Genomic DNA, 24,777 nt, shown 5'->3' on the forward strand with positions numbered 1-24,777 from the left:
ATCGTACAAATCGAGGATTCGTACGATTGAATCTTTGCGTCTATGGCCAGCTTAGGGGGTCATGTCCCTTCCCAGAGTAGAAGGGCCTCCCATGCTTGTAAAAAAGAAATTTATTTGAGCAAATTTCAAATTATCCAATTTCAAAAAAGGTTTAACCTTTTGGAATTTCTTTGTCAATAAATTCTCCTTTTTCGAGAAAGACTGCTGTGTTTACTTCAGAAACGCTACTACTGTTAATATAAATAATCTGCTGTGTAGCAATAAGGGCAGCAATTCAAAGGAGAAAAGGCTCAGGTTACACATCTGATACAGTAAGCTCTGTAGAACATAATGGCTTTGTCTGTTATCCACTATTTAACCTGTGTCATATAGCCTTTACAATTTCCGCCATTGCTACACAGCAGCTTGTTTATGTGAATTATATTAGTATTTCTGAAGCAAACAGATCAGTTTTGCCAATGCAGGGCAACAGTACATGATATTTTCATTATTTTAAAACACTTTCTTTGTTTGGTGTTACTGTTCCTTTAACCCCATTACTCACAAGTGCGGTTATTTTCTCCATTACAAGTGTCTCCCCTATTTAGCCTGCATAGGAGCCCATATCTGATGAATGGGACATTTCCAATGTTTAGCTATAAACAATCTAGCAGCTAAGCATATCTTGAGCATCAGCAATGCAGACTTTATTTGTTGGTAATTGGTTAATTAAAGCAATTTCGGGACATGGAGAAACATTTTAAGTGCATATCATACTAACTTCCCGAAATACAAGCTCCCAAACTTTTTTTTTTTTTTATCTGGGGACACTCCCACCATATATGTACCTACCTCCCCACAGCGCCTTAAGCGTGGGGGGAGGGGCCGCGTTTCGCATTCTATGAAGTTTTTGCGGTGTCATATACCATCTCACAATAGTTTTATAGCCATTCTCTTTTAAAAAAAAAAGTGTTGGTTGAGATCTTGAAAATATTTTCATATATCTGACTCCCAACATTTCTCCTCGAGTGGGCTTCCTAAGTTTTCTTCCTACAGGTTACATAGTTACATAGTTAAATTGGGTTGAAAAAAGACAAAGTCCATCAAGTTCAACCCCTCCAAATGAAAACCCAGCATCCATACACACACCCCTCCCTACTTTTAATTAAAATTCTATATACCCATACCCAGGGCCGCCATCAGGGGGGGACAGGGGGGACTGTTGTCCCGGGCCCGGATGTTTTGGGGAGTTAAGGGGGGCCCGGCCGTGCTGCACTTACTTGCACAGCCGGTCCCCTGCATCCAAGCTCCGAATGACTTCTTCTTGTGTTCTGATTCGGCAGTGAAATGTAAGTCCCGGTAAAGCCACATGCTGATTGGTTGGGAGAAGTTTGAACCTCCCCTCAACTTTATCCAATCACCATGCGCCTTTACCGGGACTAACATTTCACTGGCGAATCAGAGCACAAGAAACTGAAGATACCGGCATCTGAATTCCCTGGCTAAGGTACGTGCAGTTTTTGTTTTCTTTTAACTTGTGGGAGCCCTGACCAATTGTTTTTTAAAATGTGTGGGGGCCCTTTGCTATTTTTTTTTTTAAGATGTGTGGGGGCCCTGGCTAATAGTTTTTTTTTTTTTTAAATGTATGGGGGCCCTTTGCTATTTTTTTTTTTTTTTTTAAGATGTGTGGGGGGGGCTAATAGTTTTTTTTTTTTAAAAAAATGTGTGAGGGCCCTGGCTAATTGTTTTTTTTTTTTTTTTTAAGATGTGTGGGGTCCCTGGCTAATTGATTTTTTTTTTTAAATGTGTGGGGGCCCTGGATAATTGTTTTTTTTTAAATGTGTGGGGGCCCTTTGCTATTTTTTTTTTTTTTTAAGATGTGTGGGGGCCCTGGCTAATTGGGTTTTTTTTGGAAAAAAAATGTGTGGGGGCCGTGGCTAATTGTGTTTTTTTTTAAATGTGTGGGGGCCCTTTGCTATTTTTTTTTCAAGATGTGTGGGGGCCCTGGCTAATAGTTTTTTTTTTAAAAATGTGTGGGGGCCCTGGCTAATTGTTTTTTATTTTTTAAAGATGTGTGGGGGCCCTGGCTAATTGTTTTTTTTTTTTTTATGTGTGGGGCCCTGGCCACCAATGTTTTTTTTCTTTAACCACCACCTGACCACCAAAACTTGTAGGAGGGGTCTGGGCACCAAAGTTATTTTTTTAACTTGTAGGGGGGCACTTCATGTTTTAATGCCTGTGTCTTGTGTGGCCTTCATACTGAGGGAGGGGTGGCGAGGGAGGGCCCCAGAAAATTTTGTTGTGCGGGGCCCCGTGATTTCTGATGGCAGCCCTGCCCATACCTATACTAACTATAGAGTTTAGTATCACAATAGCCTTTGATATTATGTCTGTCCAAAAAATCATCCAAGCCATTCTTAAAGGCATTAACTGAATCAGCCATCACATCATCACCCGGCAGTGCATTCCACAACCTCACTGTCCTGACTGTGAAGAACCCTCTACGTTGCTTCAAATGAAAGTTCTTTTCTTCTAGTCTAGAGGGGTGGCCTCTGGTACGGTGATCCACTTTATGGGTAAAAAGGTCCCCTGCCATTTGTCTATAATGTCCTCTAATGTACTTGTAAAGTGTAATCATGTCCCCTCGCAAGCGCCTTTTTTCCAGAGAAAACAACCCCAACCTTGACAGTCTACCCTCATAATTTAAGTCTTCCGTCCCTCTAACCAATTTAGTTGCACGTCTCTGCACTCTCTCCAGCTCATTTATATCCCTCTTAAGGACTGGAGTCCAAAACTGAACTGCATACTCCAGATGAGGCCTTACCAGGGACCTATAAAGAGGCATAATTATGTTTTCATCCCTTGAGTTAATGCCCTTTTTTATGCAAGACAGAACTTTATTTGCTTTAGTAGCCACAGAATGACACTGCCCAGAATTAGACAATGTGTTATCTACAAAGACCCCTAGATCCTTTTCATTTAAGGAAACTCCCAACACCTTGCCATTTAGTGCATAACTTGCATTTATATTATTTTTGCCAAAGTGCATAACCTTGCATTTATCAACATTGAACCTCATTTTCCAGTTTGCTGCCCAGTTTTCCAGTTTAGACAGATCACTTTGCAAAGTGGCAGCATCCTGCATGGAACCTATAGTTCTGCACAATTTAGTATCATCTGCAAAAATAGAAACAGTACTTTCAATGCCCACCTCCAGGTCATTAATAAACAAGTTGAAAAGCAAGGGACTTAGTACAGAGCCCTGCGGTACTCCACTAACAACACTGGTCCAATTAGAAAATGTTCCATTTACCACCACTCTTTGTAGTCTATCTTTTAGCCAGTTCTCTATACAGGTACAAATACTATGTTCCAGGCCAACATTCCTTAATTTAACCAGTAACCTTTTGTGTGGCACTGTATCAAATGCTTTAGCAAAGTCTAAGTAAATCACATCCACTGCCATCCCAGAATCAAGGTCTCTACTTACATTCTTGTAAAAAGAAATTAAGTTAGTCTGGCAAGATCTATTACGCATAAAACCATGCTGGCACAAACTCATAGTATTATGATTTGCTATGAAGTCCAGTATCTTATCCTTTATTAACCCTTCGAAAAGCTTTCCTAATACTGACGTCAGACTAACTGGCCTATAGTTTTGAGGCTGAGAACGGGATCCTTTTTTGAATAGAGGCACCACATTAGCAATTTGCCAGTCTCTCGGCACTATGCCAGATCTCAATGAATCCTGAAAAATTAAGTAAAGAGGTTTGGCAATCACAGAGCTAAGCTCGCTAATTACCCTGGGATGAATACCATCTGGCCCTGGACCTTTGTTAATCTTAACATGTTCAAGTCTCTTTTGAATTTCTTCATGTGTGAACCATGCATCATTAGTTGTATTACTAGAATTGGGAGTGTTAAGAAGGAAACCTTCACTTACTGGTTCTTCATTTGTGTAGACAGATGAAAAATACGAGTTCAGAATCTGCGATTTTATTTTGTTTTCATCAACCAGCTGACCCCCCTCTGATAGTAAGGGTCCCACCCCTTCCTGCTTCATTTTTTTACTATTGACATATTTAAAAAATAATTTTGGATTTTTTTTACTGCTTGCTGCAATATCCTTTTCTATAGCAATTTTAGCTTGCCTTATAGCTTCTTTGCATGATTTATTGGCCTCCTTGTACCTTATAAATGTTTCGGCTGTACCAGCTAACTTGAAAGCCTTAAAAGCACGTCTTTTCTTACCCACCTCAACACCAACGCTTCTATTGAACCAAAAAGGTTTTGCTTTGCAACGACGTTCCTTGCTTACAAGTGGAATATACTGACAAGTATATTTATTAAGCAGCATTTTAAAGACTTCCCATTTTTGTTCTGTGTTTAACCCTGTGAAAAGCATTTCCCACTTAATATGTTGCAGAGATGGTTATCCACTTCATGAATCAAAAGATAATACAATTGAGAAAGAAATTGAGAGCCTCTAGGTTTCATCCTTGTTTACAATCCAATTCATAGCTGGTACAGTTTCTATCACGTTCCTCCTTTATAAATCCCTTTAACCAATGTGACAGGTATATTATACCTTTCTTTTACGTCACTAAATTATATAACCTTGTTTCCAGACAGGAGGTCCCCCACCCTCTTGTAGAACCATTTTGTATCCACCATTGAAAATCAGAAATTATAATGCCAGGAGTAAAAGCAACATTCTGAAACAAAGGTGTCAATAAGGAGTATTGTTTACATAATTTATCTTTTAGCTTATATGTTGACCATAGTTGTAAAGAATGTGCTACACCTGTTTACTCTCAAGTGAAGGAGGGATTTCCACATAGAGTCAGCCAAATGAAATTTTGAATGTAACACATGTTCTAGTGTAACCCAACATGGTTTTTCTCCCTTTAAATGTCATGCTTGAATTTGTATGAATTGAACAGCTTTATAATAAGAAAACTATTCCGGGACCCCCATGCCTCCCTTATATTTATTCCTTTGTAAGTAGGGGACAGAAGGATATGGGGGCTGGTCCACAGATCGTCCAAAGCAACAGATTCACCATTTTGGCTGAAGATGCTGGAAGGACAGCTCTGAACTGGCATGTATGGAGCAGGCAGAGGTTCTAATACAGGTGGTGGGGGGCGTGCAAGGATGGATAGGCAGGTTTTAGTTGTAGGAGATTCAATTGTTAGAAAAGTGGATAGGGTAATATGCTGTAAGGACCCTTCATGCCGAACAGTCTGCTGCTTGCCTGGTGCTAGGGTTCGGCATGTGGTGGAATGAGTGGACAGATTATTAGGGGGTGCTGGGGAAGCCGGCGGTCGTGGTTCACATAGGTACCAATGACCAAATTAGAGGAGGTGGTGAAGTCCTCAAGAACAATTTTTAAAAACTAGGTTTAAAGTTGAGGGCGAGGACTTCCAAGGTAATTTTCTCAGATATATTACCTGTGCAACAAGCAACATTAATAAGAGCAGGAGCTTAGGGAGATGAATGCATGGCTGAGAGATTGGTGTAGGGAGGAGGGTTTTAGAGAACTACAGGCTCAATGATGATGGCCAGAAGGATGGAGGAGATTTTAAACTAGCCGTGGGGGGAGGGGTTCAGTAAAGAATTCTGTGGAAGACTGATTATTATTTAAAATGATATTAAATTGTTACTGTTCTCAATTTATTCCATTAAGGAGTAAATGTAGTAGCACTAAGAATCACCCTATGTGGTTTAAAGGACAAGGAAAGTCTAAAATAGAATAAGGCTAGATATGCTGTATTTTGTATACTAAACATAAGCATGAACTTACTGCACCACAAGCCTAATCAAACAAATGATTTATGCTTTCAAAGTTGGCCACTGTCATCTTGTAACTTTGTTAAACATCTTGGCCTGACCCTGACCCTGCACATGCTCAGTGTGGTCTGGGCTGCTTAGGGATCGTCATAAACAAAGCTGCTTGAGTTCTGCATGGCTGGTAAGTAAGGCGGGAGCTCCCCCTGCTGTTCATAAGTATGATTGTTTCCCTGGGACCATCTGACAATTCCTATCCACAGCAGTAAATGAAGGGAGAATTTCACTGCATACAGTCAGGTTTCTTATAAAAACGGTACACATTTTTTAATTAAAGTATATTGTAGAAAGAATTATTTTTCATTAAAGAATGTAAAAATGGGATATTATTGTTTTGCCTTTCCTTGTCCTTTAATATAGAAGTAAAAAAATTAATAGGAAAGAAGAGAAGGGCATTTAAAACTACAAGTCTGTTGGGACAGAAGCTGCATTTAATGAATGTAAACACTATAATAAATGTTGTAAAACAGCAATCAGGAAGGCAAAGATAGGTAACGAGGAGTGCATTGCGGCTGAGACTAAGCCTAAAAAGTTTTAAGTATAATAATAGTAAAAAGATGCAGGTTGAGAGTGTTGCTCCTTTAAATAATGATACCAGTATGGTTGATACAGAAAAGACAAATGCGCTAAATCTATTCTTCAGTGTATTCAATAGAGGAGTCAACGTTCCCAGGCTCACTTCATACAGTCATATGAAAAAGTTTGGGAACCCCTCTTAATTCTTTGGAGTTTTGTTTATCATTGGCTAAGCTTTCCTTTTAATATATAACATGCCTTATGGAAACAGTAGTATTTTTAGCAGTGACAAAGTTTATTGGATTAACATAAAAAAAATGCAATATGCATCATAACAAAATTAGACAGGTGCATAAATTTGGGCACCCAACAGAAATATTACATCAATACTTAGTTGAGCCTCCTTTTGCAAATTTAACAGCCTCTAGATGCCTCCTATAGCCTTTATTCTGGAAGGCGGTATTTTTGACCATCGGTCCATATAAAGTCTCTCTGAACTAGCCACACAGCAGGATGTAACCTCAACCAAATTTGACATTAGGTAGCAGGTGTTTTTCTTGGAATGCGGTGTTCTTCTTCCGCCATGCAAATCACTGGCAATAATAGGCCAGTAAGCTTGACATCTGTGGTGGGCAAATTATTTGAAGGCTTGTTAAGGGATCACATTCAAAATTTTGTCTTAATGAATGGCATTATGAACAACAATCAGCATGGCTTTATGAAGGATAGGTCATGTTAGACAAATTTGATTTCTTTTTATGATGTGGTAAGATTCTGGATAGAGGGGGGGGCAGTAGATGTGATCTATTTGGATTTTGCCAAAGCGTTTGATAATGTGCCCCACAAACGACTGCTTTCTAAACTAAGGTCTGTTGGGCTTAATGAAGTCGTTTGCACGTGGATAGGAAACTGGCTACAGGATCGAGTACAGAGGGTGGTTGTTAATGGGACATTCTCTACTTGGAGTAAGGTTCTTAGTGGGGTCCTCCCAGGGCTCGGTATTGGGTCCACTTTTTTTTAACTTGTTCATTAATGACTTAGGGGAGAGTGTTGTAAGTAATGTATCAGTGTTTCCAGATGACACAAAATTATCCAGCCCAATTAATTCCATCCAGGATGTGGCATCCTTGCAAAACGATCTTGACAAACTGGCAATCTGGGCAGCTAAGTGGCAAATGAGATTCAATGTTGATAAATGTAAAGTCATGCACCTGGGATGTAAAAATATCCAAGCCACTTATACCCTTAATGGGACTGCACTAGGCAAATCCATTATGGAAAAGGACCTTGGAGTCCTCGTAGATGATAAACTTGGCTGTAGCAAGCAATGCCAGTCGGCAGCATCAAGGGCAAATAAGGACTTGAGCTGTATTAAAAGGGGCATAGAGTCAAAGGAGGAGGGGGTCATTCTTCCACTGTATAGAGCACGTGTAAGGCCCCATCTAGAATATGCCGTACAGTTTTGGTCTCCATCACTCAAACAGGACATTATTGTATTAGAGAGGGTACAGAGAAGGGCAACTAAGCTGGTAAAAGGTATTGAATATCTTAGCTATGAGGAAAGACTGGCCAAATTGGGGATGTTCACACTGGAGAAGAGGCGCTTAAGGGGTGATATGATAACTATGTATAAATATATAATCATATCATAATCTCTCTAATGCTTTATTTACCAGTAGGTCTTTCCAGCTGACACAAGGTCACCCTTTCCGATTAGAAGAAAAGAGGTTCCGCCTAAATATTCGGAAGGGGTTTTTTTACAGTGAGAGCTGTGAAGATGTGGAATTCTCTCCCTGAATCAGTTGTACAGGCTGATACATTAGATAGCTTTAAGAAGGGGTTGGATAGCTTTTTAGCAAGTGAGGGAATACAGGGTTATGGGAAATAGCTCATAGTACAAGTTGACCCAGGGACAAATTGGAGAGGCTTCAGATGGGTTTTCTTGCCTCAGTCTGGATCAACTGGCAGATAGGTAGTTAATAAAAAGAAGAAAAAAAAAGGTTGAACTCGATTGACATGTGTCTTTTTTCAACCTTACTTACTATGTCTTATGACCAGATAGCTATATTTTTCTCTCATCAGTCCAAAGCACTTTGTTCCAAAATGACTGTGGCTTGTGTATATGAGCTGTTGCATACAACAAGCGACTCTGTTTGTGTTTGTGTGAGTGCAGAAAGGGCTTCTTTCTCATATGTGTTTTGTGCAAATTGCACTGAATTGTAGAACAATGTACAGATACACCAGCTGCAGCAAGATGGTCTTGCAGGTCTTTGGAGGTGATCTTTGGGTTGTCTGTAACCACTCATAATCCTCCGCATATGTCGCTGATGTATTTTTCTTGGCCTGCCAGAGCTGGGTTTTACAGCAACTGTGTCTGTGACCTTCCATTTCCTGATTACAAGGAATTGTAAGGAATGTTCCTTACAATTGAAACAGACAGTTTAAACCTCTGATCTAGCTTTTTGTAGCCTTTCCTTAAACTATGATACTGAACAATCTTTGTTTTCAGATCTTTTGAGAGTTGCTTTGAGGATCTCATGTTGGCACTCTTCAGAGGAGAGTCAAACAGAAGCACAACTTGCAATTAGCCACCTTAAATACCTTTTCTCATGATTTAACATACCTGCCTATAAAGTTCAAGGCTTAACAAACAAATCCAACCAACTTGGTGTTGCCAGTAATCAGTATTGAGCAGTTATATGCATTCAAATTAGCAAAATTACAAGGGTACCCACATTTTTGCAGAGCCAGTTTTTCACATTTGATTTAATTTCATACAACTAAATGCTGCTTCACTAAAAATCTTTGTTGAGAAAACACCCCAGTACTCAGATGTTCCTGGGAAATAAAAGACATACCACTGTTATATTTTTTTGTTGAAAGTGGAGTAAATTATTATGCAGGCTGAAAGGGGTTCCCAAACTTTTTCATATGACTGTAGCTGCACTGTTGGCTCAGCCCAATCTAGTCAGTGGCTGAATCAGGATATGATTCTTAAAGCTTAATAAAAATTTATGTAAATAAGGCACCACGGCCAGATGGCACACCAGCCAGGTTCTAAGAGAGCTTAGTTCAGTTTTAGACAGAACCCAATTTCTGGTTTTCTCAGATTTGCTTTCATCTGGTATGGTACCTATGGACTAGAGAAAAGCCATTGTCATTTCAATATTTAAAAAGGGATTACAATCTGAGCCTGGCAATTATAGGCCAATAACTTTGACTGTAGATGTGATCTATTTGTATTCTGCCAAAGCCTTTCTTGTTTGCCCCACAAACAACTGCTTCCTAACTAAGGTCTGTTGGGCTTAATGAAGTCATTTGCACATGGATACGAAACTTGCAACAGGATTGGGTACAGAGGGAGGTTGTTAATGGTACATTCTCTACTTGGATCCCTCGGTATTGGGTCCATGTTTATTTAACTTGTTCATTAATGACTTGGGGGGGGTATTGTAAGTAATGTATTAGTGTTTGCAGATGACAAGAAACTATCCAGTTTGATTAATTCCATCCAGGATGTAGCATTCTTGCAGGAGGATCTTGACAAACTAGCAATCTGGGCGGTTAAGTGGCAGATGAGATTCAATGTCGATAAATGTAAAGTCATGCACCTGGGATGTAAAAATATCCAAGCCAGTTATACAATTAATGGGACTGCAATAGGCAAATCGATCATGTAAAAGGACCTTTGAGTCCTTGCAGATTATAAACTTGACTGTAGCAAGCAATGCCAGTCAGCAGCATCAAGGCCAAATAAGGTCTTGAGCTATATTAAAAGGGTATTGATTCACAGATGACAGATTATTCCACTGTATAGAGCACTGGTAAGGCCCCATCTATGCCGTACTGTTTTGGTCTCCAGTGCTCAAACATGACATTTTTGCATTATAGAGGATATAGAGAAGGGCAACTAAGCTGGTAAAAGGTATGGAAAATCTTAGCTCTGAGAAAAGACTGGCCAAATTGGGGTTGTTCACGCTGGAGAAGAGGCGCTTAAGGGGTTATAACTATGTATAAATATATAAGGGAATCATATAATAATCTAACTAATGCTTTACCAGTAGGTCTTTCCAGCTGATGCAAGGACACCCATTCCAATTAGAAGAAAGGAGGCTCAGCCTAAATACTCGGAAGGGGTTTTTTAAAGTGAGAGCTGTGAAGATCTGAATCAGTTGTACAGGCTGATACAGTACATTAGATAGCTTTAAGAAGGGGTTGGAAGGCTTTTTAGCAAGTGAGGGAATACAGGGTTTTGGAAGACCGTTCACAGTACAAGCCGATTCAGGGACTAGTCCGATTTAGCTAAAATATTTAGCTATAATATTCATGTGTACACTATATATGCAACCTAGCCATGAAATGCTGTATCCCTTATATTGGATAGCTTTTTAGCAAGTGAGGGAATACAGGTATTTTATAGGTATAATAGGTACATTATAGGTATATAATTAAGCTTACCAAGTTCCTGATAAGTCTTAGGTAACATTACTACCAAATACTTAGCAGTCATTTAAAATGAATGGATTAAGATAATGAAGTTGCTGCGTCTAAGGGTATATTTCAAGGCTTCACATTTTTCAAGATTTATCTTATACCCTGAAAATCTACTAAAAACATCCAATACATATAAATTAGGAAGGGAAACTTGAGGTTGACCTAGTGTCAATAATCTGTGAATAGGCTTAATTTGTAAGTCTTCCCACCAACTTCCATACCTGTAATATCTGCATTTTGTCTTATCGTTTGTGCCTACTGCTGTATACAAATATAAAGGGCAATAACGGACATCCCTGTCTTATAACTTTTGATTTCAAAGGCAGCTGATTTTATAAGACCCATTTTAACTTCAGACATCGGATTTCCATAAAGGTGTTTGACATTATGGATCCATTATTAAACACGACCAAACATTTCAAGTGTTGTATAGAGGGAACGCCAATCTACACGATCAACCGCCTTTTCGGCATCCAAAGATAGCAAGATAATCTCTTTTTTATATTTGCTAGAGCTATAAGATTTACAGTCCTCCTAACATTATCGGTGGCATCACAGCCCTTTATAAACTCCACTTGACGAAGATGTAACAGTTTAGGTAGGAGTATATTTAAGCGCTTGAACAGAGCTTAGGATCCTTACCCTCTTTATGTATTACTATAATCGGAGATGTCAGCATTTCCAAAAAGAAATGCATTAAATATTTTTATCATATAAGGAAATAGCGCTTTCACAAATATTTTATAATATTTCCCACAGAAACAATCTATGCCAGGAGCTTTAGAAGGGTTCAGCTTTTCCTTCAGAACTGTAGTCATCTGTTTTTTATACATTATATAGGTCAGTGCAAAAATCTATTACTTATTTGCTTTGGATCATTAACCAATAAGCCACTTTTGAAGACCTCTTAATCGCCTAGCTAATAAAGTATCAGGTTTATTAGCCTTTTTCAAAAAATGTTTTGTTTTGCCCTTATATGTATCTTCCTAAAGGGCCAAATCTAATTCTGTCTTAGCTCTCACCACTTCCGTTTAACTAATAGTATCCCTATTCCTTTTATATTCAAACTCATTGCAATTTCTCTTTTTATTTATTTTTCTTTCCATTTTCTTTTTTGCTTTGATGTTATCTTTATCAGGACACCTCTTATAACTGCCTTATGACCTTGCCACACTGTTGATATAGAGGTTTCTCCTATATCATTTTCAAAAAAGTCTTTATATGTGTCGCTAAAGCTGAAACCACCTCTGCAAGATGAAGCAAAAGTTCATTGAGATAGTTACATAGTTAAATTGGGTTGAAAAAAGACAAAAGTCCATCAAGTTCAACCCCTCCAAATGAAAACTAGTATCCATACACACACCACTCCCTACTTTTAATTAAATTCTATATACCCATACCTATACTAACTATAGAACTTAGTATCACAATAGCCTTTGATATTATGTCTGTCCAAAAAATCATCCAAGCCATTCTTAAAGGCATTAACTGAATCAGCCATCATATCACCTGGCAGTGCATTCCACAACCTCACTGTCCTGACTGTGAAGAACCCCCTACGTTGCTTCAAATGAAAGTTCTTTTCTTCTAGTCTGAAGGGGTGGCCTCTGGTACGGTGATCCACTTTATGGGTAAAAAGGTCCCCTGCTATTTTTCTATAATGTCCTCTAATGTACTTGTAAAGTATAATCATGTCCCCTAGTAAACGCCTTTTTTCGAAAGAAAACAACCCCAACCTTGACAGTCTACCTTCATAATTTAAATCTTCCATCCCTCTAACCAATTTAGCTGCACGTCTCTGCAATCTCTCCAGCTCATTTATATCCCTCTTAAGGACTGGAGTCCAAAACTGCACTGCAAATTCCAGATGAGGCCTTACCAGGGACCTATAAAGAGGCATGATTATGTTTTCATCCCTTGAATTAATGCCCTTTTTTATGCAAGACAGAACTTTATTTGCTTTAGTAGCCACAAAATGACACTGCCCAGAATTAGACAACTTGTTATCTACAATACTCTAGGCCAGTGCTGTCCAACTTCTATGGTACCGAGGGTCGGAATTTTTCCAATCTACATGGTGGAGGGCCGATAACGGAAGCCAGTGTTAGCCACTCCCTGTTTTTAGACCACAGCCACTTTAAACCACACCCATGTTACCGCAAGACCATGTCCACATTAATAGCACACCAAAAAACCAAATGGTTGGTGCTCACTGAAGGGATCAGTGCCGGAACTAGGGGTAGGCAGAGTAGGCGGCTGCCTAGGGCGCCATCATTGAGGGGCACACTTTTTTTTCAAGCGTTTATTTAATCATTTGTTTCAGTAATCATGGTCACCCAGTTGGATGGAATCCATCTCCTTCCTCTTCTCCCTCTTGCCGGCAAGTAATAGCTCCTTCTGTGCGGTGCACTGCGATGTGCATGCACGCGTCAATGACATCACTGATGTGATGACAGAGAGAGGCAGAGAGCTGGCGGCCTGCTTGGTGTGGCTGGCTCTCGCTGCTCTCAGCCTTGCACAGTTGCACTGAACTGAAGACATTCTTTCTATTACTGTAAAAGTGTGAAGCTTCCTGCTGGCACAGCCAGGTACAGATTTGGGGCCCATATGTTTGCTGTTGCTGCTGGGCGCTGGCACAGGTACATATATACTTGGGGGCAATATGATGTGATCAGATTTATTTTTGGCTGCTGCCGACTCAGGTAAAGATTGGGGGCAATATGATGGCTGCTGGAGGGCTGTATGATGGATGGCTGCTGAGCTTGCTGGTAGAGGTACAGGGGGCAGTAATATAAATGAAAAAGTGTTGTACACTTTCTTGCTCTCTTTATTTAAAAACCATCATGGTAAGGAGGGAAATGGTAATACAGGACAGGGGGGCACTGATTGAAACTCTTGCCTAGGGTGTCAAACTACCTTGTGCCTGCCCTGGCAAGGATGTCACTCATATGTGAAAAAAGTGAAATCATATTAAGACATACCCTTAAAGCCATATGCCTCCTCCCACCCTATGTATAATACAGTACCCCAGCATATGATTAAACACCTTAGGGGCCACTAACAATAATTTTCAAATGCTAACAAACCCCCAGAACAAATACCAAAGTATGACACACACAGGGAGCATATGGCAGGTAGAACAGAGCAGGAGACAGGACCAGTCTAATATGTACTACATACAGTGACACAGTGCTGGTGCCCCATTAGCATTTTGAAGGTGTGAACAGTACAGGATTTTAGGGGAGTGAACAATAGAGGTGTCACAAGTGTGAACAATACAGGGTATTAGTCTGAATTTGAGGTTTAAACAATGCAGGGGACAGTTAATCTCTGTAGTGATACCTTTTAAAGTTTACATATGGTAAACAGACACAGCAGGCAGACTTTGATGTGGAGGGCCACATGAGGGGGGGGTCGCCAGTTGGACAGCCCTGCTCTAGGCGATCTATAAAAAGGCCCTCCAATGAGATGGTAACTATTGTATGGTCTGACCATGATATTTCCTCTATCACAGAATTAGATATTTTATCAATATAAGTCTGATTAATCAATATATAATCTATCCGTTTATATGACAATATAAAACCTCTCATTGTAGGGTTGGCTAATCTCAATGTATCTATTAGATTATGAATATCCCCTATCTTTCCTAGGGGGAGACCTATTAACAATCTTATAAATATTATTGAAATAGCCTATTATTACTGGGCGACACTGATTAGCATCAAGTATTATTGACAACGTCCTATAAAATTGAGCATCTGCTTAACTTGGTGCATAAACATTACCTATGAGACATTATTTTGTATTAATTACTCCCTTTAAAGATAAATAACGGCCATCTTTATCTGCAATTAAATAATGCTGAATGAGTTTTATCTTAATTATCTCCCCAATTAGGGAAATGGCCTGTCTTAAAAATACTTTTCCTGGCCTTAATTATATCTCCCTTATAGGCCTTATAACATCTTAATGCTTGTCTACATTTTTGTGGTATGTTGAGACCTTTGACATTGTGTAAAATTACATTACTTGCCATTTTAAATTATACTTTTAACTCCACCCATAATCTTCTAGTTTTACCAAAACCTTGCATAAAGCTGGCCATAGATTTTTAAAAGATCCGATCCTCATCGTGAGACCACAAATTTTCTCAGAACGATCGTACAAATTGACCATCAACTAAAAATTGCAAAACAGATAGATTGCACTGGGGCCGACAAAGATTTTTTTAACCTGGCCGATTAATTTCCTGACAGATGTAGGCCGAAAAATCGTAAGATGTACGATCGTTCGAATCCCGATAAAAGCACGATAATTTCGAAGGATTGGTCGTACTTCACTAAAATCGATCGCTCGGGCAAGAAGAATCGTCGCGTCTATGGGGAGCTTTATAAAAATAACTTGTATCTGAAAATTGTTAACGCTCAAAAAAAAAAAAAACCCAAATCATTTAAATAAATACCAAGGTTGTCCCCAGTCCTTGGTATATGTTTTAAGGAGAGATTGGGTCAGGTCGAGGTAAGATGGACCTTAGAAACACTTAACATCATATGAGGATATCCTAAGTAGCCATCTTCAGATTCTCTCAAAAAAGTAATATAATATTTTTAAACTATATAGAAAGCCACAATCAAAGAAAAAAAGAACTTTACAATATTAATGTGTTACAGTTGGATGAATCATATTGGAATTCTGAAGACCGAGACGTTGCAGCCATCATGGGCCCTCTGAGGGGGTTCTAATAAAAGTTGTAACTCCATTAAGTGTGACAAGAAACTTAAAAGGGAATCCCCATCTGTAGCGTATGCCATGAGCGCAAGATGTCTGTAATAGGTCGTATTTACCTTAGTTTAGTAAGGGTCGTGGGAGAACGATCCGTAGTGAGTTCAGGTGTTAATACCTCTATATTAATCTTACTGTTCTGTGCAGCATGGAGAATTTTTTCCTTCACAGAAAAATAACATTTCAAATCACTAGATCTCTAAGGGTGCTCACCAGGTCCAGGTTTCTGTCTCATTGCGCAATGTATTCGGTCCACAAGCAGCTCCTGTTGGGGCACATCCGAAAGCAGCGTGCTGAAATATCGCATCATATAACCCTCTATACAGTAACTATAATATCCACAGACACAGCCTTCACCCTTATATTAGATCTTCAGGACCTGTTCTCAAGGTCCTTGTGTGTGCCTCCTGCAATAAGCGAATCTCCTCTTGTAGATCCCTTACCGTCGCTTCCAGCCTGGTGGTAGTATCAGTAAGTGCTTTCTGGCGCGTTTCCAACAGCTCTGTTCAATTACCGATTGCTGTAATATCTACCGCCAAGTTTGCTAGACCTTGCTGGAAATTATCTTGCAGATCCATTTTCATGGAAGATAGGTAATCTTGCAGCTCTGCAAAGTCTTGTTTTGTACACGGCTGATCAGTCCATTTTGGCCTTAGCTCGGGCGTACTGCATGTCAGGGATCCGAGGAGTCTTCTGAGACGTCTTCACAAATGGCAATGGCGCTGAGACTATGGGAGACTTATTTCTCCTAGCCATGCCTAGTAAGTCCTGCCCTATCTGTCACCTTTACAAGACGCACTATACTGTGAAATCTTTATACGCAGCTTTGGATATCACTCAAATACGAGCTAGTGAGTCATGCGGCCATTTTCTTTGAGCCACAATTTTTTTTCTACTTTATAACAATTACACATAGTTAAATACAATTACAAATTTGTAATAACACAGCATAAAGTCTCCACATGTATGTATGTTATTACATTGTAAAAATATAAAAAAATTTAAAATGATCTAAAAACAAAGGCAAAACAAACAAATTCTAAAAGAACATAAAAAACAAACCAGAACATACATTTCAATGTAGGCATTGTAGCTATCATGATATGAAATAGTTCAGGTTGCAGAAAAATGACACACCCTTATCTTAGAGCTGTGTGTTTGAGAAACAAGTCTGCGTGACTTTAATGCAAGTCTAGGGTAAGGTAGGGGATAGCAAAGCAGATTCAATGGTAGGTTGAATGATTATACCTATTATCTGAGAAGCCATTTGCAATACTTCTGTCCAAAGGGCTGAAAAAATAGGACAATGCTACAGAGTATGAAGGTGATCACCTCTAGCGGAACAGCCCCTAAAAGCATGTCGGTAGAAAATTCGAATCAATGACATGTTTGTGGATGGGAGTAAGACACCAATGATACACAACCAAATTTTTCCCCAAGTTTATGGCCAAATAGGGGAGCCCAAATAGGTGTGGAAGATTGGTGGATCTATTTCAATTATGGTTTATCTCATTTGGGGTGAACATTCACATGTTATTACCTAATAATATGTGTGAGAAAAGATGCTGCAAAGCTTTGAAGTGATTTTCTGCAATGTCACCAAAATCGCCAAATTTAGGAAAGGGTTGTGGCTTTGAAGTAGAAAGTTTGCTTTGAAGTAGAAAGACTTGTGTAGCCAATTTCAATTCGGTGGGAATGTGTACTTTTCAATAATATATGGTTTTCTGGGGTGAGCGTACTTTTTTGTACCTTTGCACCTCATAAAATGTTGTAAATGTATTGCTGCTTTTGCAGTTTCTGGAATTACATGAAAGCTTGCATGGGGTGTCTTCATTTTTGGGCCCCTATACACCAACCTATGCATATAGCATATCAAACTGTTCTAAAGACCACAGGCATTCATATTTATGGGGCTTTTTTTGCTGCTAAGTGGAATTTTTCAAAAAATTAAAAAAAAAATTTATTAAAAATTATAACTTTAGGAATGAATTGCAACTTGGTAGTTTGGAGTACAAATACATATTTATCCATTTTGGATTAATCAGAATCGGTTCTTTCCAATAATATGTAGTTTACTAGGGTAAACCTACTCTTATTGGAATGTTTGGCCTTGAAATCAGAAGTATGCAGCTTTGTGGAGCAGTGCTTTGGAAATTTGATAGGGTACTGCTTGGAGATTTGAGAAATAGCCATAAAACTATATCTAATTGGTACTGGTGTATTCAGGAGACATGGATTTTTCTAAATCTGCTGTGAGCCTGTGCATGAAATAAATTATGTTTTTTATATATGTTTTTATATTATGGGAAGCATTTTTATACATTTAAAAGCATTTATCTTGTTACAGATGTCATTGGAGCCAAACTTGTCTCATTGTTTTGTCAATATCTTAGAACATCAGATTTTCTTACCAAAGTGAAAAATGTCTTGTACGTATGTATACATGTTAATCAGAACTTGTGGTTTTTTGAGCCTATCAAAAAATTATCAAAACCCTATCATTCTAGCAGCTAACAGTAACAATACAATGAGCAAATTGAGGACAGAGTTGAAAAACCTTTATGGTTGTGTTTTAATTTTCCCTCTCTCCAAAAGCAAATCTAAGAGGTTGCAGATGTCCAACAATAAGTGAAAAATGCTAGGAGCCTCAGGGATGGGTCAACAGTAACTATATTACATGCACTGGTTCAAATGTAGAAATAGGCAAAAGTTCCCATATAATGAAGGGCAGGTCCCAGATACCAAGTAAGTTGTAAGATATGAAACATTCAATAACTTACTTCCTGTACTGCTTTCAGCTAGCAGTAATAGGTGGCAATAGATAACAGTTACCAGCAACACCATTCTGAGTCTGTACATGATCTGCTGATTCAAACCCAGCACAGACAAACTCCTGGGTCTAATTTAGCAGCATCACCTGCAAAAGATGAAATTATTTTTTTTTAAATTAGACATCATCATCAATTCAAACATTCAATTAAAATAATTTAAGCTAGTATTAAAGACATCTGCAAAGCTTAAAAGAATCTAAACCCAAAATGTGAATAGATGTAGATTTACTCAGAGCATTTCTTTGAGTACTGTGTCAGTTTAATTGTATTTACCGTTTTTAGCTAGCAATTTAGAATACCAGGCTTTTGGCTCAACTTATCAACCAAAGGGTTAACTGAATTAAGTGCATATAGTACCCTGATTTTAAGTTTTCCCACATTTTACATTTTTTATTTGTGGTCACAACAATTTATAATGCAATTCAATGGGTGCCTTTCCCTGATTTTCATTAATGTTTTTCCGGATTTTACATCAAAATTTTGTCCAGATGTTCCAAAAAACTTTTTCCCCCCCTCTACAAATGTAATTATTATTAAAATACTAACCAGATGTATATTTTTCCATGGTTCTGCCAGTAAATGGTCAATTTCAATTAGTCTGCCCCTTCTACAGTCCTGCACCAATCACTGATTGCTTTAGGTTGTATATGTGACAGAAAGGCCTTGCACATGTCCCCCATAGTGTAACATTAACACTGCAATGCTTAACCATTGTTATTAACCCAGTAAATATCGTATCTCAAAGTAACACAGACTCCTGTGCTTATATTCTTTCAGTACTTGAACAAAAAGTTACTTTAACACAGTTAGCTGATTTTACATTTTTCCAGCTTTTACATAATTTTTTCCTGGTTCCCATAAAATGTAAAAAGGGGGGGGGAGGGGTTCTACTGTATTAAAAAATAGACACATAGTGTCCAGAGACATTTTAAAGAATTCATTGTGCAGACCCAAGGAAACTAAGTTATGTGGTACTGGAGCACATTAAACACACATATAAAGGTGGAGATCAGATAAGCAAATTAAGATAAAGGGAAACCTATTGGATATACAAAATAAACACATTGAATCAAGGGGGTCTCAACATTGACATCAATTTATCTGCTTTTAATTAAAGCATTTTAATACTTAGATAGGGTGGATAGGGTAATCTGTGGCAAGGACCATACATGCCAAACAGTCTGCTGCTTGCCTGGTGCTAGAGTTTGGCTTGTGGTGGAACGAGGACAGATTATTGAGAGATGCTGAGGAAGACGGCCCTGGTACAAATAGGAACCAATGACAAAGTTAGTCAAAGTTAATTAGGATGTGGTGGTGAAGTCCTCAAGAATGATTTTTAAAAACTATGTGAAAAGCTGAGGGTGAGAAATTTAAAGGTAATTTTCTCAGAGCCATTACCTGTGCCATGAGCAATGTAAGAAGACAGCAGGAGCTAGGAGAATGGTGTGGGTTTCTGGAGAACTGGGCTGATTTCTTAATCCGCTACAGGGATGGGCTGCACCTCAATGATTATGGTGCACCTCAATGTTTATGGCTAGTGGGTTGGAGACTTTAAATGAGGCGGGGGTGCAGTAAGGGATTTCGCGGAAGACAGGTTAGATGAAGTAGTGGGCACAGGAAGGGAAAATGGGGGAGGAGATATGGTTGGGGTAACTGTTACGGACAGGGAGGACCACATATTGTCTTTACAAAATTCTCATGCTAGTACCAGTATAAAACGTATGTTTTCAAATGCAAGAAATATGACTAGTAAAATGGGAAAGCTAGAGGTGCTGGTAAGGAAATATGATGTGATTGGCGTTGCTGAAACATGGCTGAATGATTCGCATGACTGGGCAGTTAATATCAGCAGCTGTACAGTACTTTGTGAGGGAAAGAGGCAATAGAAAGGGAGGAGGGGTATGTCTGTTTGTTAGGCAGGATTTAAAAGCTAATATAAAGGAGGAGGAACAGATGTTACAAAATGAAAGGGCTGAAGCCTTTTGGGTGAAGCTCTTCAGTGATTTTGACGTAGCCAGTAAATTAAATGTAGGAGTGTGTTATAGACCCGCTAAAATGAGGGTTATAGACCCCTGTGAAAATGAGGAGGCTAAGATCCTGATGCAAATAGAAAATGTTGCTAGTTTGGGGAAAAGTAATAATAATGCTGGATTTTAATTACCAATATATTGACTGGCGCAACAGTACTGCCGGGACAGTTAATGGGAACAAATTCAGTGTACAAATGGAAACTGGGTAAATAGATAGGCTGTGCAAACTACAAAATGTTTCTAATATATTTAGTTATCCAAAAATGTAATCTACAAAGGCTGAAGTGAACAGATAAGATAATAGCTAGAATCCAACTTCCTGCATTTCACCTCTCTAAGGGCTGGGACACACTGGGCGATTTGGGGAGATTTAGTCGCCTGGCGACTAATCGCATTGACTTTTCTCCCCAAATGCCTCCCCTCACTCTGCGCCTGGATAAAATGAAAAGTCGCCGGCGTTAATCACACACGGCGATTCATTTTCCGAAGTTGCCTCACAAGGAAACTTCGGGCGACTTCGGAAAACGAATCGCCGCGTGTGATTAGCGCAGGCGATTTTTCGTTTTAGCCAGGCGCAGAGCGAGGGGAGGCATTCGGGGAAGATTGGTCGTGGAAAGTCGCGGCGATTAGTCGCCAGGCGACTAAATCTCCCCAAATCGCCCAGTGTGTCCCAGCCCTAACTCTGAGCTAATCAGAGACTTGAAGGGGGGCCACAAGGGACAGAAATGTTCAGTGAGTTTGCAATTGATGCTCAGAATTCAGCTCAGATTCAAAAGCAACAGTTATGACCCATGAGAGCTGCAAAGCAGGAATTAGTGTTCTGGCTATTATGTTAGACATCCAGTCACTCCAGCCTTTATACATTACATTTTTGACTAACTAAATATATTTATAAACATTTATTTTGCATAGCCTATATACCCAGTTTTTATTTTTTTTTTTTTTTTGTAAGTCTTTATTTTACTTTTCATCATAACATGGGGTACAGAAAGGAAAAGGGGGATGAGGGTCAAAGATTTGCACAAGTCATCCAGAGTCAAAGAATAATTGTCCACACCAAGTTCAGCACATTATTACATATTCCTTCCATGTCGCCGACTGGCAATTCGCATCAATGGACATATCAATAGTTGTCTCTCGCTTATACATATTGATAACTGACAACTGAGCATTGAACAAAGGTTCGAATAGGGGGGAAGGCAAAGAAAGAGGGAAGAAGGAGCAGAAAATAGAGGAGTGGACATAACAGGGGAAAGAGGAGGGCTGGGGGGGGAAGCAGGTCTAGAGCCTTTTTAAGTAGCCAAATCTCCGTTGAAGGCCAGCATTAAAGACCCCATTTTGTTCTCCCTGAAAGAGCTAGTTAGCCTCTACATATCGGATCCAGTCCGTCCAGGTTTGTCTGTAGGTCTTAGTTGCCCCATTCTTGATTGCCAATAACTCCTCCATCATCCTAATATATTCAATTTCTTTCATCCAATCCGCTTTATCCGGTGCTTGTTGACTCTTCCAGTATTTTGGGATTGTCATTCTTGCTGCCTGGAGCATATGTATGGTGAGTTTATCCTTTATCACGTTTTGTTCCCGCTTGTCATAGCTGAACAATGCCATCTCTATGCTCTCCGTAAGTCTCAGGGACCGCACTTCTGCAATTGTGTCAAAAATTTGTTTCCAGTACTGTTTCATACCTGCACAATAGAACCAAATATGGCTGAATGAGCCTTCCTCCTTTCCACATCTCCAGCAAGTCGCCGGTACATTATGATACATTTTGTGTAAATTAAGTGGTGTGCGATACCATCTGCTAAGAAGCTTATAATGCGACTCTTGTGCTCTCGTCGATTTGGCCCCTCTGTGTGCTCTCGTCATGATCTTGGACCAGATGGTATAAGGGAGGTCTACATTCAGTTCCTGTTCCCAGTGTCTCATAAACAGCGTTTTCACATCCTGTTCCCCTTTAACCAGTTTTTTGTAAAATTGGGACACAGGATGCTTCAAGGTGGGCTGCTGTAACAATTTTTCCCAGGCTGTTGGGGGTCTAATCTTCAGTGGTAGTCCCGCAGTACGGAGATAGCTTGATAGTTGTAGGTAGTTCCAATGGTTTCTAGGATGACGTCCCCAGTGTTCTTCAACCCTGCTCAAGGGCACGATAACCCCATATTCTACAAATTGGTATAATTTAGTGGATTCATCACCAGTCTTGGCCCATCTATCTAATAATCCCTTTTCGCAGCTGGGCGGAAAACCTGGATTGTTTAGCAGTTCTAAATCTGGAGACGGAAATGGAGACATCCCTCTATCATCCCGTAATTGGTTCCAAACCTCCAATGAAGCCCCAATGGTGGGATGTGACCTCGTCTGATCAGGTAAATCTGTATAGTTTACATTCATAATATTCCTCAAGCTACCCTGTATCTCATGCTTCTCAATTTCTTTCCACAGTTTAGTAGTGCTGTCCTGCTTCCATAACCAGATCCTGTGCAGGTGAGTAGCGAAGTAATATTGTTCCGGGCAGGGGAGGGCTAAACCACCATCCATCTTTTGCCTAGTCAATATGTTATAGTTAAGTCTCGAGTGCTTTTTCGCCCAAATAAAAGTTGAAAATGCCTTTCTGACATTGCTGAAAAAGGATTTAGGCATCTTAATCGGTGCCATTTGGAATAAATACAGTAATTTGGGCATCACCATCATCTTCAGGACATTTACTCTTCCCATCCACGAAATAGGCTTGGATTGCCATCTATCCAACATGGAACAAATGTCTTTGAGTAGTGGAACGTGGTTCAGCTCAAATATCCTCCCCAACTGAGCAGTTAGATTAATTCCTAAATATTTAATAGCTTGGTCTGCCCACTTGAATGGGAACGATGTACGGATACGTTCTGCTCTTGCGGGGGGGAGATTGACATTCAGCACTTCAGATTTAGAATAATTGATCTTAAAATTGGACACAGACCCAAATTCCGTAAATTCACGTATTATATTTGGAAGCGATATTTCAGGGTTCGTGACCACCAGCAGCAAGTCGTCGGCAAATGCAGCCGCTTTATGTTCTTGCTTGGCAACAGTAAGACCAGAGATGTTCACATTTTGTCGGATGGCGGTTATCAAGGTCTCCATCACCAAAACAAATAAATCGGGGACAAGGGGCAGCCCTGTCGTGTTCCATTGGATATGTCAAAAGGAGGGGAGAGAATGCCATTGACCTTTATACGTGCGTACGGCGCGTTATAAAGGGCCATTATCCGAGCCATTGTCAGGGGGCCGAAGCCGAATGCTCTCAAAGTGGCCTCTAGGAAGTTCCAGTCAACTCGGTCGAATGCTTTCTCGGCATCAGTTGTCAGCAGCACCGTAGGGGTAGCCTTCTTGGAAGCATAAGAAATCAAGTCTATGATTTTGACCGAGTTGTCCTTTCCTTCTCTCCCTTTCACAAAACCCGTTTGATCAGGATGAATCAGCAACGGGATAATATTCTGAAGCCTATTAGCTATTATTTTGGCAAACAGCTTTTGGTCCAGATTGATCAGTGATATCGGCCTGTAACTGCCACACGTCGCCGGATCTTTATTGGCCTTGTGGAGAACCGTGATTTGAGCCTCCTGAGCTTGCTTATGGAAATGGTTATGGGCAGATATAAAGTTAAAATGTTGGTGAAGGATAGGTGCAAGTTGGTTGTGGAACTCTTTATAGAATCCTGCACTGTAGCCATCTGGGCCCGGACTCTTGTTAGAGGGTAGGGCCATGATCACTTTATTGAGCTCCTCCAAGGTAATCGGTGTTTCTAGCTGCTTGAACAGCTCCTCAGGCAGCTTAGGTAGCTGTAATTGTCGTAGATATTTGTCTATCTTCTGTTGCTTATTGGGTATCGGCATTGCTGGCGGTAAATTGTATAATTCCTGATAAAATTCCTGGAAGCATTTCGCTATATCTGGATAGATATGATGCAATTTCTGCTGTTTGTCTTTCATTTGGGCTATGTACGTTCTATGTTTTTGTGCTTTAATTAACTGAGCCAAGATTTTAGATGATTTATTCCCAAATTCATAATAGTCACGTTTGCATTTTAGATATGCCTGCTCCGTATAAGAATCTAGAAGATGTTTCAATTGAAGTCTCTTAAGTTCCAATTCTGTTTGTACTTGTTTTGCCAAAGATTCCTTATGCCTTTCTTCCAACAGTCTGATTTCCTGAAATAGTAGTTGTGTTTTAGAGTTGTGTTCCTTTTTCAGTCTGGAACTTAAGGCTATGAGGTTGCCTCTAGTAACTACTTTGAGCGTTTCCCACAACGTAGCTGGATT

General features: G+C 39.6%; 1 protein-coding gene across 21 annotated transcripts in view; it reads right to left on the reverse strand.

Moving 5' to 3' along the window:
• ptprs.S (protein tyrosine phosphatase receptor type S S homeolog) overlaps window positions 1–24,777 on the reverse strand; it is a 380,500-nt gene that overhangs the window by 296,726 nt on the left and 58,997 nt on the right. For all 21 annotated transcript variants that reach the window (XM_041579815.1, XM_041579826.1, XM_018243490.2 and 18 more), the window contains exon 2: window positions 18,402–18,538. In XM_041579815.1, coding sequence (XP_041435749.1) covers window positions 18,402–18,480 — 79 coding nt within the window. In that variant the 5' untranslated portion in view covers window positions 18,481–18,538. The remainder of the gene's footprint in view (window positions 1–18,401; window positions 18,539–24,777) is intronic.

Source organism: Xenopus laevis, chromosome 1S, assembly GCF_017654675.1.
Source record: "Xenopus laevis strain J_2021 chromosome 1S, Xenopus_laevis_v10.1, whole genome shotgun sequence".
NCBI lineage: Eukaryota > Metazoa > Chordata > Amphibia > Anura > Pipidae > Xenopus > Xenopus laevis.